General features: G+C 44.9%; 1 protein-coding gene across 4 annotated transcripts in view; it reads right to left on the bottom strand.

Annotated features, from left to right (window-relative positions):
- LRRTM4 (leucine rich repeat transmembrane neuronal 4) overlaps window positions 1-16996 on the bottom strand; it is a 426277-nt gene extending 409281 nt beyond the window's left edge. For 2 of the 4 annotated variants that reach the window (XR_014542099.1, XM_083588671.1), the window contains exons 1-2: window positions 16055-16996; window positions 12268-13863 (exon numbers count right to left, since the gene is read on the bottom strand). Coding sequence is in view for 3 of the 4 variants with exons in the window: in XM_083588671.1 (XP_083444797.1) it covers window positions 12311-13863; window positions 16055-16058 (1557 nt within the window). In the remaining variant the exon portion in view is untranslated. The remainder of the gene's footprint in view (window positions 1-12267; window positions 13864-16054) is intronic. The other 2 variants (XM_083588669.1, XM_083588670.1) reach the window with 1 other exon arrangement.
- Between the last annotated feature and the right edge of the window lie 250 nt (window positions 16997-17246).

The following is a 17246-nucleotide window of genomic DNA, read 5'->3' as shown; positions in this document are numbered from 1 at the left end:
AAAAATGAGGGTCCTGGAGTGTGAATGGTGTGAAAACAATATATTGGGCCTCCCCAGGTATCCCACTGGGAAGGAAGAACAAAACCATCTGGGTGTTTGTTTGCTGTCTGAGTAGAACCCCATGTGAGTGACTGAGTCCCACTTGGAGCAGAACATTGCTCTTCCTTCTCAAGCCATCTTGCTCCCTGCCAGGTCTGGCATGAAGAGAATAAGAAAAGGCAGAGGAATATTTTACTTCCTCCCTCAAATGAACCCCAGGAGGATCATTTCATTTTTCATTTGGAAGTGAGTGGAAATCCCAGTTACAAACTCTGGAAGGGCCAGCTCCATGTTTTGGAGGGGCCTTAGGTAAGGCCTGCTTCATGACTCCCCTCCTTCCGTGAGTCTACCTCCTCACCACAACTATGACCAGCTATTGCTGATGCTCCTCTTCTTTTTCTCTGCTGTCTCCTGAATTGCTTATCTGGCAGAGAGCCAGTGAACCATGAGGAGGTGGTATCTCCTGCTCTACCTTCTAATCTCCACTATTGCCTGGAGTGTGAGACAGGTGAACAAGCAGCTCACAGTGGTGAAGAGGTGGAAAAAGGAGGCTGTGGTCAGTGGACCCCTGCTGGGGTGTGGGTCCTCAGCAGGTGCCTGGCCGTGTCAATCCTTGATGCCAACCTTGATATCTAGATTCATATCCCAAAGGATTTTTGAAGCTTCTCTAAGGTGGGGTGTGTGTGTTGTTTTTGTTTTCCAGGGGTGGTGAGCAGCAGGCAAAGCGAATGGCAAAGATGGAGCCTGTTGCTGAGAGATTTCTGACTTTTCAAGCTAAAGGGGACTAAAGTATGCAATGTAACACATAACCATTATTTTTGTTCCTTCAACCTTATACCTTCTAACTCAGCTTAAAACTAGTCATTACCTCTTTTCAGCAGGTGGCAGCGTAAAGTAAAAACAGGCTCTGCCGTTAAAATGAGCAGGTTGTTCCACCTCACATTCTTTACCTCTCAGGAAAAGCAATGAGACATTTGCAGGAAAGGTCAAGCTTATGGAAGGTTCTGGACTCATTTCCACAGCAGAGTCATTCATTTTCTAAACAGTTCAGGGCATGAAGAGCTAAGTGCATCCCCAAGGATTCTCCCTCTCTTGCCTCTCTCTTCCAGAGATATTTCATGCCATGTCACAGTCTTTAAGGCACCACCAGATGCCCTGAAGTGTTATTAATTTGAGTCAGGGTTAACTAAGCTCAACTCTGGTGTCTGTATTCAGTGTCAAGCTTCATATTTGAAATGTATTCTTATGGGTTTTATTTCAGGTTTCTGTGAACAGGGCTGTTAATGTGGCTGCCATGATGCTGGGTTGGGGAACCTTTTTCAGACTGAGGACTGCATTTCCTTCTGGGCAAGCTTCTGAGAGCCCCATGTCAGTGGTGGGGAGGGCCAGAGGGAAAAAAAGTGGTGTTACATTTGTGCAGTAGGCAGTGGCGTAGCGTGGGGGGTGCCAGGGGTGCCGGCCGCACCGGGCGCAACATCTGGGGGGGGCGCGAGTCCAGAGGGCCCAGCCGCGTCGTGCCCTCGGCCCGCCCCTATTGTCAGAGCGGCCGGCCAGCCTCCGCCTGCTCCTACCTTGCCCACCCGAGGACTGCGGCAGCGCCCGCCCCCGTGGCCACCTACCCCCGCCTCGCCCATTGGCTTGCCTCCCTCGGCCCCGCCTCTCTCCGATTGCCGCGGGGGTGTCCTGCTCGGCGCCGGCGCCTTTTTTCAGGAGGTAGGGAGGCTGGACGGGGAGGTGGGGTCGGAAGCGGGCAGAGAAGGAGGGGAGCTCGTAGCCAAAAGGGCTGCGCCGGCCGGCAAAGGGCCGGGGAAAGTTTGGAGAGGAGAAACGCACCGTCATGATTTCCTGGTGGAAGCGGCAGAATTAGGGATGGCGAAGCGTAATTACGCACGAATTTCGCTGAGTGAGAGCTTCGGGGATCAATCGGCGGAAATGGGAATCAATTGGAATATGAGAAAGAGAGAGAGGGACCATCATTCATAGGCATAGATTTGTAGGGTTAGGGGGCGCAAATTACTTGCCTTGCCCCGGGTTAGGGGGCGCAAATTACTTGCCTTGCCCCGGGTGCTGACAACCCACGCTACGCCGCTGCTTCCGCCCTTTCCCCCCTTGCGGTTATATGTTATGTTGCATTTTTTGTTGTGTAACGTACGTTGGGACAGTGGCGTAGCGTGGGGGGTGCCAGGGGTGCCGGCCGCACCGGGCGCAACATCTGGGGGGGGCGCGAGTCCAGAGGGCCCAGCCGCGTCGTGCCCTCGGCCCGCCCCTATTGTCAGAGCGGCCGGCCAGCCTCCGCCTGCTCCTACCTTGCCCACCCGAGGACTGCGGCAGCGCCCGCCCCCGTGGCCACCTACCCCCGCCTCGCCCATTGGCTTGCCTCCCTCGGCCCCGCCTCTCTCCGATGGCCGCGGGGGTGTCCTGCTCGGCGCCGGCGCCTTTTTTCAGGAGGTAGGGAGGCTGGACGGGGAGGTGGGGTCGGAAGCGGGCAGAGAAGGAGGGGAGCTCGTAGCCAAAAGGGCTGCGCCGGCCGGCAAAGGGCCGGGGAAAGTTTGGAGAGGAGAAACGCACCGTCATGATTTCCTGGTGGAAGCGGCAGAATTAGGGATGGCGAAGCGTAATTACACACGAATTTCGCTGGGTGAGAGCTTCGGGGATCGATCGGCGGAAATGGGAATCAATTGGAATATGAGAAAGAGAGAGAGGGACCATCATTCATAGGCATAGATTTGTAGGGTTAGGGGGCGCAAATTACTTGCCTTGCCCCGGGTGCTGACAACCCACGCTACGCCGCTGGCAGTAGGCTAGTTTCTACACATACTCAACAACCCTTTTTATCTGTCATCCATCTATCCAAGCAAGTAAGGAAACATTCCAGCTGGGCAAAAATACTCACAGAGGGTGCAAAATAGGGCTGGTGAAGTGTGTGACTTGCGAAGAGTGGTTAAGGAAGAGGTGTTATCTGAGGAGAATCCTAAGAGCCACATTTGGCCTCTGGGCCTGAGGTTACTCACCACTGCCTTGAGGCAATACCTGGCCCATCTCTTAGAAAAAAGAATGTTGATAGCCTGTGGTATTCAGCTGTGGATCAGAACTGGCCTACATAGTCACTTACAGACTCACTCTTAAGGCCATTTTCATGGGAGACAATCTTACTTGGCTACACGTGATCACCAAAGAAGATTCAGGTGATACATCTCAATAGAGGCAAGATGACCCAAGAAGGTGTGGTGATGGTCAGAATAAAAAAAATCATGCTTACCCTGCCTCCCTGTCACATAAAAGGAAGTCGTAAAATACAAAAACTGAAGTTTTGAGAAAGAGAGAGTCACAGAGAGCTGTATTTTGGGCTTTGTAAGAATCCCTAGTATCTGACGTAGGAGTGGTGGGCTTTAGTTGGCTGTTGACAGGTTTAAGCTGTGCCCCCACCTACACGCCAAATGCACATTGCAGACAAACAAACAAACAAATGCAAATATTCCAAAACACCAATAAGAATCCAAAAGAAATCAAAGTCAGGTAAGCACTGTGCCCCTGAAATGTTTTACCACTCAGAAAACAGGAGCAGAATACAGCAATATGAACAGATATTGTTTCACCTGTGCTGAAACAGAGTATTTTCCTTGCGTCAGAGGTTGTACAGAGATTCTGCACATGTCAGGGGTTACAAATTTATCTCAAACCTGGATCTCAAACTTTGATTAGAATGGGAACCTGGGTGCTATGCATACGATTTGATTATATGAAGCTGCAAGGTACTAATTTCGTATGAGAATGCCTAAATCAATTATTTTTTAAAAATAATAATAATTATGATTTAAAATTATATTGTAGGTAGCCATAAATGTTATATATGCTTATGACATCTAATCTGCATAAAAGAAAAGTTAGACTAAATATGTAAAAATCTTAAAACAATATGTGCCCAGTTATTTGAGTGTGTGGGTGAGTGAGATTATGACTACTGCATTATTTCGGGGAAGGACAGCCTGTGTCATGTTAACCCAGAAACTAATACTGATCTTCCCACAATTACTTTGCAAGAAAAGCAAAGCAGGTTTTTCCCCCTTCTTTCTTTTGTGCTGATTGTACACTGGTGTCATCTCCTTTCTTCGCTCTCCTCCAATTTTGTGCTTCCACAACTGGAAACAATAGAGAACAATTATTTCTAAGGGATCTTGGGCCATGTTTTTAAGAGTTCAAATTTCTTAGGAAAGCTCAACTATCATCAAGCCTTACCAAAAGCAATGAAAACAGGTGCTCCAATTATGCTACTGAATACACACACACACACACATCACAGTTGCTGTGTTGGATATAAGGACTTGGATGGAAGAACAACTGGCTAGCGCCAGAGTTCACCTATGTGAACAGAAAGTATGACCAATGCCTAGAGATTTGTCCACCTATGAGAGCCTTCCTATATATTTCAAGGGCTGAGTCAAATGTCCTTCACCTTTGCTTTTCATATCAAAATAATTCCTCGAGCCTTTTAAAAATCATTGATCACAGTTAACAGCAATTAACATATCTTGACTTTGCAAGGAATGTTGACTACTTTGCTCTGCAAGAAACAAGGGGAATCCTCAGACAACCAAAAAATAGAGATATGGGGGGCTTTGGAGGAGCATAAGAGCCCTGCTGAATCAGGTCCATCTGGTCCAGCATCCTGTTTTTACAGAGGTCAGACAGATACTTCTGGGATGACTGTAAGCAGGAGATGAGCTCAATAGCATGCATGTACATACACACGCACACATACACACAGTTGAAACAACCAGAAAAACTTGTTCATGAAAATGCAGGTGCTTTATTAGGGAAAGTTCTTTTATTACCCTGATCTATATGTTGGGCCATGCGGGGCACCCAAGCCCTGAATCCTGGGGGGCACCAGGCGCCCACCGCTGAAGCCGCCTAAGCTCTTAACTATCTACCTGTGTGTGTGTGGGGGGGAGAAGCTGTGTTTCCCACACGCAGCACCATTGGGGGAAGTTGCGCTCCCGCCAACTGGTGGGCAGACGGGCGCACAACTTCCCCCGATGCCGCTGTCCGCGGGAAATGTTCTAGGGAGTGTTTCCTGCCTGCAGCTGTTGGGGGGGGCAGAAGCTCAACAACTTTGGGCCATCTCCCCTCATTTTCTTAAAATTGAGACCCCCAAATAGAGGGGTCCTTATACATGGGAGCGTCAGATGGAAAAATATGGTAATTTGGGGGCTTAACTAAATTTGGGGGTGCTGGGCAGATTTTTGCACCCCAGCAGCACATATGCTAAAGACAGCCCTGTCTATATGATTCCACTTTGTAAAAACCAACTCATGATTCCTTCTTACAACATACTATTCCTTCCAAACATACTTAAGAGGTACGTTTGCCTTGCATGTTTGCTTATTTAAAACTGTGTGTGCTTGTATAGCTATCCATCCAGCTATATATCATGTACCTATATCCCATGTCCAGTTCTTACAATTATCCACCCTTTGATTCATTCTTAAGTTACTAGACAGGAGCTATATTCCATATGTCTTTAGTACCACAAGGTGTAGATCTACCTTTTTATTACTGGAACTTGGTAGCTATGGAGACAAACAATATTAAATTCAAGCAAAGCACTGCATTTGAGCAATGTCTTACTTTCATTATAGTAGTTGCTTTCATCTCACTTGCTGGATCATCACCTTGTCATGGTGAATGGGCTTGCATGTTCCTATGATCTGAAATTTTTTACACATCACTTGGGAAGACAGGCAAACTAATGTCAGTGTACTGGAGGAAGCAAAGATCATAAGTGTCGAAGCAAAGATTCTTCAACATCAACTTCGTTGGACTGGTCATGTTGTTCGGATGCCTGATTATCGTCTTCCAAAGCAACTACTCTATTCTGAACTTAAAAATGGAAGGCGTAATGCTGGAGGTCAACAAAAAGGTTTAAAGACTCCCTCAAGGCAAATATTAAAAAATGTAGTTTAAACACCAACTATTGGGTAATACTGGTCTGCAGGCCCTCCATTTGAAGAAAAGCCTTTACCAAAGGTGTCATGGACTTTGAAGACACTTGAAACCAGGACGAAAGGGAGAAATGTGCTAAGAGGAAGGCACGTTTGGCAAACCCTCACTGTGATCAACTTCTGCCCGGAAACCTCTGTCCCGGGAAATGTGGTTCCAGAATTGGCCTCCACCGTCACTTATGGACTCACTATTAAGACCATGTTCATGGAAGACAATCTTACTTGGCTACGAGTGATCACCAAAGAATAAGAAGTTGCTTTCATGCAACCCTAATTGTCTAGCTGTAATAGAAGAGATACAAATAACAGCCAGGCCTCATATTTAGCAGTGAGAAGGGAATGGGTGGTGATTTATTACTCACATGAGCTGAAAATATACCACTCTTCCTGCACAGAATACATGAGATGATATGTATTAGTAAGACTAAGGAATTGCAAATATAGAAGCATATGCTTTACTTACTTCATCTCTTTATAAGAAAAGCTTGGTGCATATACAATGCTTTCTGATTCTGAATTATTACACACCCTCCAACTTTCCTCAGCTGAAAGTAGGGACATTTTATTCTACATCAGTATCACTGCTTGTGCATTTCCTCCTGGTCAACCACTAAAGTTATTAGAGGAGACATCAAAAACTGCAATATTTTGAGCACAGAAATCTTTGAATTTATGTATTGCATTTAGGAAAGCCTGAGGGAAAAAGAAACCCCAAATCAATAAATACAACTAAATGTGTGTTTGTGTGTGTAGAATATGCATTTATGAGTATTTATGCATTCATGACTATCATGCATTTATGAGTATTTTGGAAGCAGAATACCTTTGAACATCCATTTTTATTGCAATTGTGTTTTTACATTGTGATTTTATCATGCGAACAAATTTAATAAATAATCCCAATGTTTATTTTGGGGTCCAGGAACATATAAACTTTTGAGTTTGGGGATACGTAAACTTCCCTTTTTTCAGTAGTTCCAATTTCTGAGCAAATTATGCATGTATAAACAACTGCAGCATCCTGGTGCTGTGGTGAATCCTGGATGGATCAGCTGCACATACACCCAGCCCAGGCAACCTCTCTCCCAGCTGCCCTGGGACTCCCCTTCACCCAAATGCACAAAACAGGAAAACTCATATCAGATTTCAGAAGGCGCCACCATTTCAGCTTGTGGTAGAGATCAATGCCTTTTTCCTGTCCATGTGAGAAGCCAGGCAGGAAGGGGATTTTGGTCAAAGCAGGTTTGCATGATACAGTCTGGGATACCTACAGTTTACATTAAGGAATTATGCCTTGGGGCTATAATTCTGCGCTCAGTACTAGTACAGGAGGTTGCAGTATTACTTCTCCCCTCCTTCATCAGGGCACCTCTGTGCTTAATACACCTCAGGTGGACCAAGTGATTTATATCTCAGCAAACTTATCACTCTAAACCACAATCCTTCTGCATACAACAGTTTAGCCACAAATTCTATTTATTTTGAGCACATTTATTTTACTAGCCAAATTAGATCCCTGGTATAAGTTCTAGAACTCCTATTGAAAATTGCCAAATCTCAATTGCATTTTCTAGCACATCAGAGAACTTTGCATTGGCCATTATTGTTAGTAAATGTTCACCTTTCAATAATTATGATTCATCCGTGGCCTGCACGTGGCTTGTGAACTGTTACTGGTAACAACACACTGGAAGCATGGGGAGCTCTAAGTATGAACTTTGTCCACTCAAAAATTCTGGCTCCATTTTAATTTGGGTCCATTTCTTTTTTACCTTAGCCTGACTTGAAATGGGGCTTATAACCCCCCTTTGCTTCACATAAACCTCACTTTTCTCTGAGCCTTACCTCTCTTGAGCGGGTAGCAGAAAAGTGTGGAGGACTTACATCCTCACTCTCTCCTTAAAGGTAAAGGGACCCCTGACCATTAGGTCCAGTCATGGATGACTCTGGGGTTACAGCTCTCATCTCGCTTTACTGGCCGAGGAAGCTGGCGTACAGCTTCCAGGTCATGTGGCCAGCATGACTAAGCCGCTTCTGGTGAACCAGAGCAGCGCACGGAAACGCTGTTTACCTTCCCTATTTGCAATTTGATGTGCTTTCGAACTGCTAGGTTGGCAGGAGCAGGGACCGAGCAATGGGAGCTCAACCCGTCGCGGGGATTCGAAACGCCAACCTTCTGATCGGCAAGTCCTAGGCTCTGTGGTTTAACCCACAGTGCCACCCGCGTCCCTTTGCTCTCTCCTTAGCTGGAAGTTATACACAGAACATAATTTCCTCTTAGGAAATCATGGCACTTCATATTTAAAACTACAAGCTCCCCAATGGCAGGATGGTTGATACCTTGAGCATCATCTGTGTCAAAGCTTGACCGTCCCATTTCCAGGTGAGGTTTTCCCCTACTTGATGTAGGGAATGTACAGGGAAGGCATATATTCAAGCATTCTTTTTAAAGCTTGTTCATGGTTTGATAGGAATCCTCAAGGGTTCTTAGGATGAGCCAATGGGGACTAACATTTAACTGCCTTCTACTGTCAGGTCAGGGCAGTTAAAAGGTGACGGTTTTTGGGTATCCGGTAGGACTCACCAAGTCATATCTCATGCACTGCTGATATAGCACTGAATCTTTACAGCTACATCTCTCTATAAATAATAATATCTGGCAAGTAAGCTGGGTTTGGCTTAGTGGGTCACAAGCTATGCACTGCATACATTGTGGCTTTAAGACCCATAAAGGTGGACAGGATTTATGGCTTTAGAAGGACAATATTGACAGACAAAGTGAAATTCCTGGCCAGATTACTTATTCTGGCTCGATACAATAAGAGCATTTCATTATCTTTTGTGATAGAGCCTTTTCAGTTGCAAATCAGCTTAATGAAGCTATTTATATCTGGGATATCTTGTCTCTGTCAAATGCAAATACTCAAGGGCCATGAGGAAGTAAGAGCACATTCGCTTTTCTCTCATTCCCTAAGTCTTTGTCATGCCCTATTTATTATTTGTTTGTTCGTTTCATTTCTGAATCACATCCCACAAAATATCCCAAAGCGATTCAACAGTTATAAAATTTCATGTCCCACACAGATACAGACTGGGATTAAAATACCCACTTAAAAGGCTTTTGGGGAAAGAAAGGTCTTCAACAGGTGCTGAAAAAGTAATGGAGACAATACCAGGCTGGTATATAATGGGAGGTGATTCCAAAGGCTAGGTGCCATCACACTAAAGGCCAAGTTCCTACTTTGTATGGAGACTTCCTGATGAGATAGATGGTATCTGCAGGACTCCTTTTCCTGAAGAGAACAGTGATTGGCTGGATGTATAAGAGGTAATATAATCTTATAGGTATAGTGCCTGGGCCCCTAGCTTACATAGTGGCAGTTTATTTTCTTGCAATATCCATGATGTAGTTTCAGGGATTGTGAAAAATGGGATTTGTGGAAAATGTAAATGGCAGCCTGCCTTAATAATCAGAGACCCACCTTGGTAGGAGGGGTGTAACAGAGGGTACTAGCCACTGAAGCATGGAGCCTGGTCTGCAACCAGATATGCCACTGACTGCAAATCCTATCAAACTTGCAGTCATTTAGGTAAAGGTAAAGTTCCGCTGGACAGTTAAGTCCAGTCAAAAGCGACTATGGGGTTGTGGTGCTCATCTTGCTTTCAGGCTGAGGGAGCCAGCGTTTGTCCACAGACAGTTTTCTGGGTCATGTGGCCAGCATGATTAAACCACTTCTGGTGCAATGGAACACCATGACAGAAACCAGAGCACATGGAAATGCCATTTACCTTCCCACTGCAACGGTACCTATTTATCTACTCGCACTGGTGTGCTTTCGAACTGCTAGGTTGGCAGGAGCTGGGACAGAGCAACAGGAGCTCACCCCATCACGGGGATTCGAACCACCAACCTTCTGATCAGCAAGCCCAAGAGGCTCAGTGGTTTAGACCACAGCGCCACCCGCGTCCCTTTTTTACACTCATTTACTCTACATATGACAGAAGAGAATTTTCTAGCCCTCAAATGCCATACGTAAGTAGTTGCTGTAAAAGTCAGTTTACAGTTGCATTTCTCCTTTCTTCAAAATTACATCAGCGCATTGAAGGAAAGCACAGGCACCTAATTACACATGTTTGAAAGAAATGCCCTTGATCTGCTCATTGCTTTTGGGGATACAACTGTCCAACTGCAATTTGCCTGCCAGCCTGCTCTCATTACTGCCTCCAGGACCCATGATAAGGTTTTAGCACTTGCTACCAAAGACCATCCTGTATTTGCCTTTTGAAAATTATTATTACTGCTATGGGAAAGAGCAAATGGTCTTTAGTCTTAGCTTAAATGTTACTTTGGTACTTTTAGCAAAGCACTTATTTGCAGCAGAAGCCTAAAACAACATTTACAAGGCAACACATATCCTTTGATTTGTTTATGAGACAGTGGGATTGGCCTTTGATTCCTACAAGCTTCAATGTTGTATCATCTTGTTTCATTTCTACATGGAAGAAAAATATCCTAGACTCATTCTATGTCCCTGAGGAAGACCCCCTTCTCTTACTCTGTTGACACTGAACAAGTTCAGTCTACAGTGATCTGTCAAGCATGGCATCTGATATACACTATGAGCATTACCTAAGCCCCAATAAACTCATATTGAGTAATTCATTGAGTTCAGTGGGCTTTGAGCAGGACTTATAGGCTTGTTCCTCTCTCTGAGTTTTTTTTTGGGGGGGGGATAGATTGACATAAAACCTGATAGAGAAGAACATTTGTCAAACAGGCAGAAAAAATACTTAAAATTATTAAATATTTGGATATCCATCTGTACTTTCACTCCATTCCATGGTAGGGTCACTATACCCTGTTAAAATTGTGAATATATATATTCATTCATATATATATATATATATATATATATATATATATATATATATATCTCCATATATATATATATGGATATATGAATTCCATCCAAATAGAATGCCAACTACAATGAAGAAAGTCAATTACTACAGTTGTGATCCCAGTTGTCATTTCACCAGAGTGCACGTATTAGCTAAGGATGCTGGCATAAGAAGCCCAAAGTGTCAATGTTGCAGCATAGTCACAGAAATCCATCACAGAGTGTGCCCATCTTAGGTTACACCCAACTTTCTGCACACAAAAGTGGACATTGGTCTGACAGATTTGGGTAAAGGTTATTGCATGACACAGTCAGATTACTGTCAATCAACAGAGAGGGAAGGAACTGTTCTCAGCATTCAAGTGCCATGGTGCCAAGGTGCACCAAGATAATAATAATTAATACTCTTCATCCCACCCCCACAAGCCCCCTATGAAGCTGTGGGCCCCAAGTTCCTGTGGGCTGCCTGCCTCTAAGGCAGCAACAAATATTCCTGCCAAAATATACTGTATAAACATAAACCAGAACATCCACCTGATACAAATGGACTCCAATGAAACAGAGTTGTTGAATGGTTCCTGCAGATCTAAAAGTGACACATGAGGCATTAAGCAGTGCCTGCCAATAGAAGCTTTATTTGTTTTCTTCTCAAGTTCTTAATTTCAGCAAAAATAAAAAAATAAAAATGCTTATTTGAGTTTTGATTTTTTAACATTAGGACCACATTTAAATCCTTTATTTATCAAGGCACTTTAAAAAGGACTTAACACAACATTTTCCTTCCTTGCATTCTGAGGAGATTTTAAAGCACATTCCTAAATGCATTGAGGAACTAGGACAAAAATACTGGGAGGAAAGTTCATAAAGTCCTCTGCTTGATAATTCATTTGAAATAGGTCAGAAAAGCCATGGAATTTTGCACTGATGCCCCCCCCCACCACTGCCCTAGGCAAAACCAGGATGTTTAAGTACTCGGTTTCTCATCCCCAGTTAGAGTCTAATAAAATACAGCCTTATTCACCTCCCCCCTTGACATCAAGGGTGTGGCAGAAGTAATGCCCTTGAGGCCAACAACTTTGAACCAGCATAAAATGGCTAGAGGCTAAAAGACAGACCTAAATGCCTTCATCATTGCTGTTTATTCCAACCTCATCTCAGACTTGAACAAGCCCCTTTCGGGACTGAACTATTGAAAATAACCACAGTCACTTTCCTGATTGCTGTAATTTAATTAAATAACCTTTCACACTGGGCAAACCCAAAAGCAAAAAGGCTCATTAATCTTTCTAGTGATCAGAGACACCTCAAGAGCTTCGAACATTTACCTCTCCTTCCCAGCAGCAGAAATGGATTTAGGAGGATCATGGTTCATACCTCACATTCCCTGGAGCCAGAAATGGTATACGTGCAGGGTCCAGATCCATTAACCGATACATCCATGGTCTCGGAATTTGTCGGCTTGTAGTCCACATAATACTCCTGTAAAGGGGAGTTCATTTGCCTTTCAGACTCTCGAGCTTTTTTCCGGCGCCTCTTCATAAGAGAGTGTTGCTGGAGCTGTTTCATGCTGGCTGGGTAGCGCTTCCATGAGACGTAGATGACCAACAAAATCATAGCCACCGATAGAAAGAGGGCCACACTTCCAGCAATAATCTTGTGAAAGGAAACATGCTCATACTCTGGCTCTGGTCCAGATGTTGGGAAATCTGGAGAAGGATTTGCTGTAAAAGAGGTTGGCTGATAGTCTTCCAGTTTGGGAAGAGTAGGCTTTGGAACAAAGATGGGCCTCTGCTGGGTTTTAGGGGCCTGGTAGGGCTTTTCAGTCACCACGACTGGAATTTCAGCACAAATGTTGTAGGTTTCTACAGCATCACTCACTTTCTCACCCTGGATATGCTTTGGGCCTGCACAAATCATGGTACTTTCCTTGTTTCCTTTGAAGCTTTTAAGCCAATTAAATAGAGGGCAAATGCTCCGAGTACATTCCCACATATTTCCAGAGAGAGTGATGGATATTAAAGAAATCCAGGCATTGACAGTCTCCTGAGAGATGTTGGTGAGTTTGTTGGAATCCAGGTTGAGTTTCTGCAAGTTGGGCAGGCACTGGAACGTCCCAGGTTCAATCCCTGCAATGTCATTCCCTGATAAATCCAAGTTGTGTAAGGAACTCCAAGTCCACGTTAAACCTTGGCTGATGGATCTGATCCTATTCCATTGCAAGTAGATTGAGCGGAGGTTGAAGAGACGTGGAAAGTGAGCAAAGTTGATCTTAGAAAACTGGTTGTGCTCCAAGTGGAGCTCCGTTAGCTTCAAGAGGCCAGCAAAAGCATTGCGGGATAAACTCCGTAGGCGATTGTAGCCCAAATCCAGAAAATCGAGATTGCGACAATCTTGGAAAACTCGAATTGGAACGGTTTTCAATGAGTTTGAACGTAAGTGCAAGATCAAGAGCTTGCGGAGACCTTTAAACTGCTCAGACTGCAGTGCCTGCAGCTTGTTGTATGACAGGTCCAGATTGCGGAGGTTGGGGACTGGGTGAAATGTTTTGTTTTGCAGGTGGGTAATTTTGTTGGAGCTCAGAATTAATTCCTTCAGCCGACGGATGCCCTGGAAGGCATCCTCATCTACGGAACTGATGTAATTATGGTCAAGGTATAGCCATATGAGTTGGTGAAGGCCTGCAAACTGATTTGGCTTAAGCTTCTGGATGCTGTTGTACCGCAACGATAAGCCTTGAGACCCTCCGGAAATGTTCTGAGGGATGTCTCTGAATGCATGAGATTCGCAGTACACAATTTTGCCATCACATCTGCAGTTCTTGGGGCAAGCTCGCTGAGCCCCGGTGAGCGTCACAAACAGCACTGTAGGGAGGAGCACCAACACTGCACTCATGCCTCTCAGCTGCTTGATTACATGGAAACCTGCAATATTAAGAAGATGAGAAACATACATTGTAAAACCAAATAAACCAGAGGCTCCGGATTCATCAGTGGGACCTTCTAATAACACAGAGCAAGTCTAGCCTCCTTACCAATTCTTTCCCTATTTGTTTTGCCTGGAGATGCTTGCTCTTCTATCCCTTCTTCCGTTGCTTCTTCCTCCTGCTCTTCCCAGTTCATATATACCACCACACTATTCAGTTACCTTGGTTTGATTTATGACCTTTGAGGAGGAATTAAGCCCTCCCCACTTCCACTTGTTTTTGACTCATCCCCATGTGCATCAGCAAGCTACATCTCACCAGAACATCCTTATTCCTAGGATGCTGGGATTTTCACAATAAACATATTTGTCAAGTCACTGTGATATAGCTTTTGGAAGGAAAAATGACTGACTCTAGGGCTGTTCATAGTTCCTGAAGAAGCAGGAGGTTTCTTAATAAACCAACTTGCTAGTACAGGTCCCATCGACCCCTTAAGAATTAGCAACCCAAATTTATAACTGATCTTTATAGCATAGCAAACTAGTAGTCATCAAAACTATGCATATATATATGTATATGTTGAAATGATCTTCCAACAGAGTGCAAGGTAGGATTCTTTCATGTGAGCTAAAAAATAATTCAAGCCTGCAGAAAGGTAGATTGGTGTGCATGCCTGGTGTGTCATATCTTGTGTATTAGGAAGTCTCAGAGATAGCATCCTAATAAATAAAGGGCTTCCTAATAATCGTAACACACTTGTATATCTATCTTCATATATCATTGCTTATATAGTGATAACTATCACCTGCAGGTATGTTTTAATGCACAGCGGCATGGGTTTATTTTAGTGTATGTGTATATATGACAGATGTTTGCAGAATAATATTCATTTAGCTTGATGTGAATGGCATACTCCTAGCAGCAACAGAGCAAAACTGAGTCAGATATGCATCAGATTCTAGCCAATTTTAGTATTTTACATTCCACATGCCAGCAACTTATTCTACTGTAACGCTTCAGTGTGCATGCAGCCCACATAGCCCATGTTTTCTGAATAACTATGAGGGTCTTGCATGCATGTATATTCACAAAGTGTGTGTGGTGAAGTCGGGAGCAGAGAGAGACTTTTTCAGACCTTACAATAATCTTTGAGCCAGTGGTTCTTTCCAGAGTTGTAATCTTTCTGATGATTCAACTGCATTTTTTCATCAGGAGAATTTTTGAGAAAGAGCTATTGTCTTCTCAATAATAAATAGTTTATTATTATTATTATTGGGGTGAGTGGGAAAGAGAGGGGAGAAAAGGGACAGGACAGAGAGGGAGAACATATAGTTATTTTCTCTGATGTCCCTGGTTGAAATCAAGGGATATTCTGTGTGTGTGTTAGTGGTGTGTGTGTGTGTGTGTTAGAGCAAGGAAGTATTCCTAATCTCAAGATCTTTTGACTCTTGTTTCTAATCTTTCACTTCCATGGCAAGGCTTTTTCATTTAAATTCTGTTATTTTCTTTTTACCCCTAAGACAGGAACAGCAGCCAAATAGAAATGGTTTTTGGCTTACAGATGGAGGGGGGAATGTAACCTGTCACAATTGGAGGGGGTGGGGAAGAAGCAGCTATCAAATGACTGCTGGAGATCTAAGCATATATTTTGGGAGGAGTGTCCCCCCCCCTTCAGATACCAACTCAGCCCTCCTGAACGCAGGTCTACAGCAAAATACCTCTTCCTCACTTTGCCTTCCTGCATTCAGCAAAAGGGCTAAAAATTCAGAGGTCCCCCAGAAAAGCTTGCTCAATATGAAACCCGGCAAACCCTTGATGGAGATGCAACATGCATTTGTCTACTTATGTATGGACAGGGAAGCAAAAGAGAAGCAGAGCTGGGGCAGGAGCGGGGGAGGAGGTGGGGGGGTGGATGGGAGAGCAAAATCACTCCAGGATGTATGTATAACTAAAGGATGTATGTGTATCAATTAAGTAAGGACATGCATCGAGAGATTAATCACAAAAAGAGACACTGCAGGGACAGAAACGGAGCAGGGCAGGAAGGGACAAAACACAGAAGCTAAAAATATAATAGCAAGTGAGTCACCTGGCAAAATAAGGCACGAGCGGTGCCGTGACACAAACACGTTATATATATCTATATCTCTTTATGCAGCTGTCCTACAGATAGTGAAAAGTTCGCTTACCCATCCTTTTGTCATCGGCAACTGTGTCTCCCTTTCTTTCCAGCTGTTTTGCTTCTTGTTGGTGAAGATGGTTTTCCCCCTTCTTCCTTTTCTCCCCCCCTTTCCAAGTCGGTCTCTCTCCTTTAAACCATCACAATGTTCATGTCACACACAAGCCCAGCTGCCACCTACTTCACCGCCATCCGGCGTGAATGCCAGGAACCTACACAAAGTTCCCGAGAGAGGGGGGAGGGGGGCGAAAAAGAATTTAGGGGAGATGGGGGAGGGTTAGGGGATGGGGATGATGGGGGGTTGGGGAGGGGGATACAGGACTGGAGGATGGGGTATGAGTGATGGGGCAGGAAGAGGAATGGAACGGGTGTTGGGGGGGTGGGCAGGTTTGTTAACCTCTCAGAGCCATGGAGCACATCAGCAGGAGCATCGATGGGGAAGCTTCAGTGCCGGAGCGACGGCGGACCACGGAGGGAAAGCAACTTCTCGAGGAGAAAGAAGGGCAGGAAGCTTTGCCCGGCTCCGAGCAGCCCTCTTCAGGCGGCTGCCCCCTGCCATCCCCAGCCACAGCAATCCATCCTCTGGCAGGTCCCCGGCGATGGGCGACGATGCCACCAGGCCTCCAGAGCTGTAGAAGAAGTCAACCCGCCCCCCCTCCTCCTCCACCAGACCCGCCACCCGCTTTTACTCAAAGCTGAGCTGGTTAGTTTTCTCCATTTAGCCGGTCGGGTTGACAGTGTTCCCTCTTTTTGTTGTTGTTGTTGTTGTTGGGCTTTTTGTGTTTTTGGTTAGCTGTGCTGGAAGAGAGAGGCTGCTCTCCTGCACTCATTCAGAAGGCTTTTCAGACAGCGAGGATGCTCAGGCGCTTGTTGGTGCTAATGTTCTAGTTTGCGATACACTGAGTGCCCTCCACTGGAGAAAACAGATCACATATTAAAGGCACGAACAAGTGAGGCTGTCATTGCTATGCAGACTTCCTTCTTTCAGGAAGGGAATTAAAGACACAGGCGTGCTATTTCAACGCCCACCCCCCCGCGCTCCTTTCTGCACCGGCTCCCCTCCCTTCCCACACATCCATACACTCCAGCACCTCTGGACCTTTTCCAGATTATTACTAAACGTGTGATGCCGCCGATTTGTTTGCATTGGCTGGAAACAGGTTCAAAATGACTCAGACCCCCACTTCTTCCTTATTCTTTTT

Source organism: Podarcis filfolensis (genome assembly GCF_964270895.1).
Source record: "Podarcis filfolensis genome assembly, chromosome: 15".
Taxonomy (NCBI): Eukaryota; Metazoa; Chordata; class Lepidosauria; order Squamata; family Lacertidae; genus Podarcis; species Podarcis filfolensis.
This window is presented reverse-complemented; position numbering and strand designations above follow the sequence as displayed.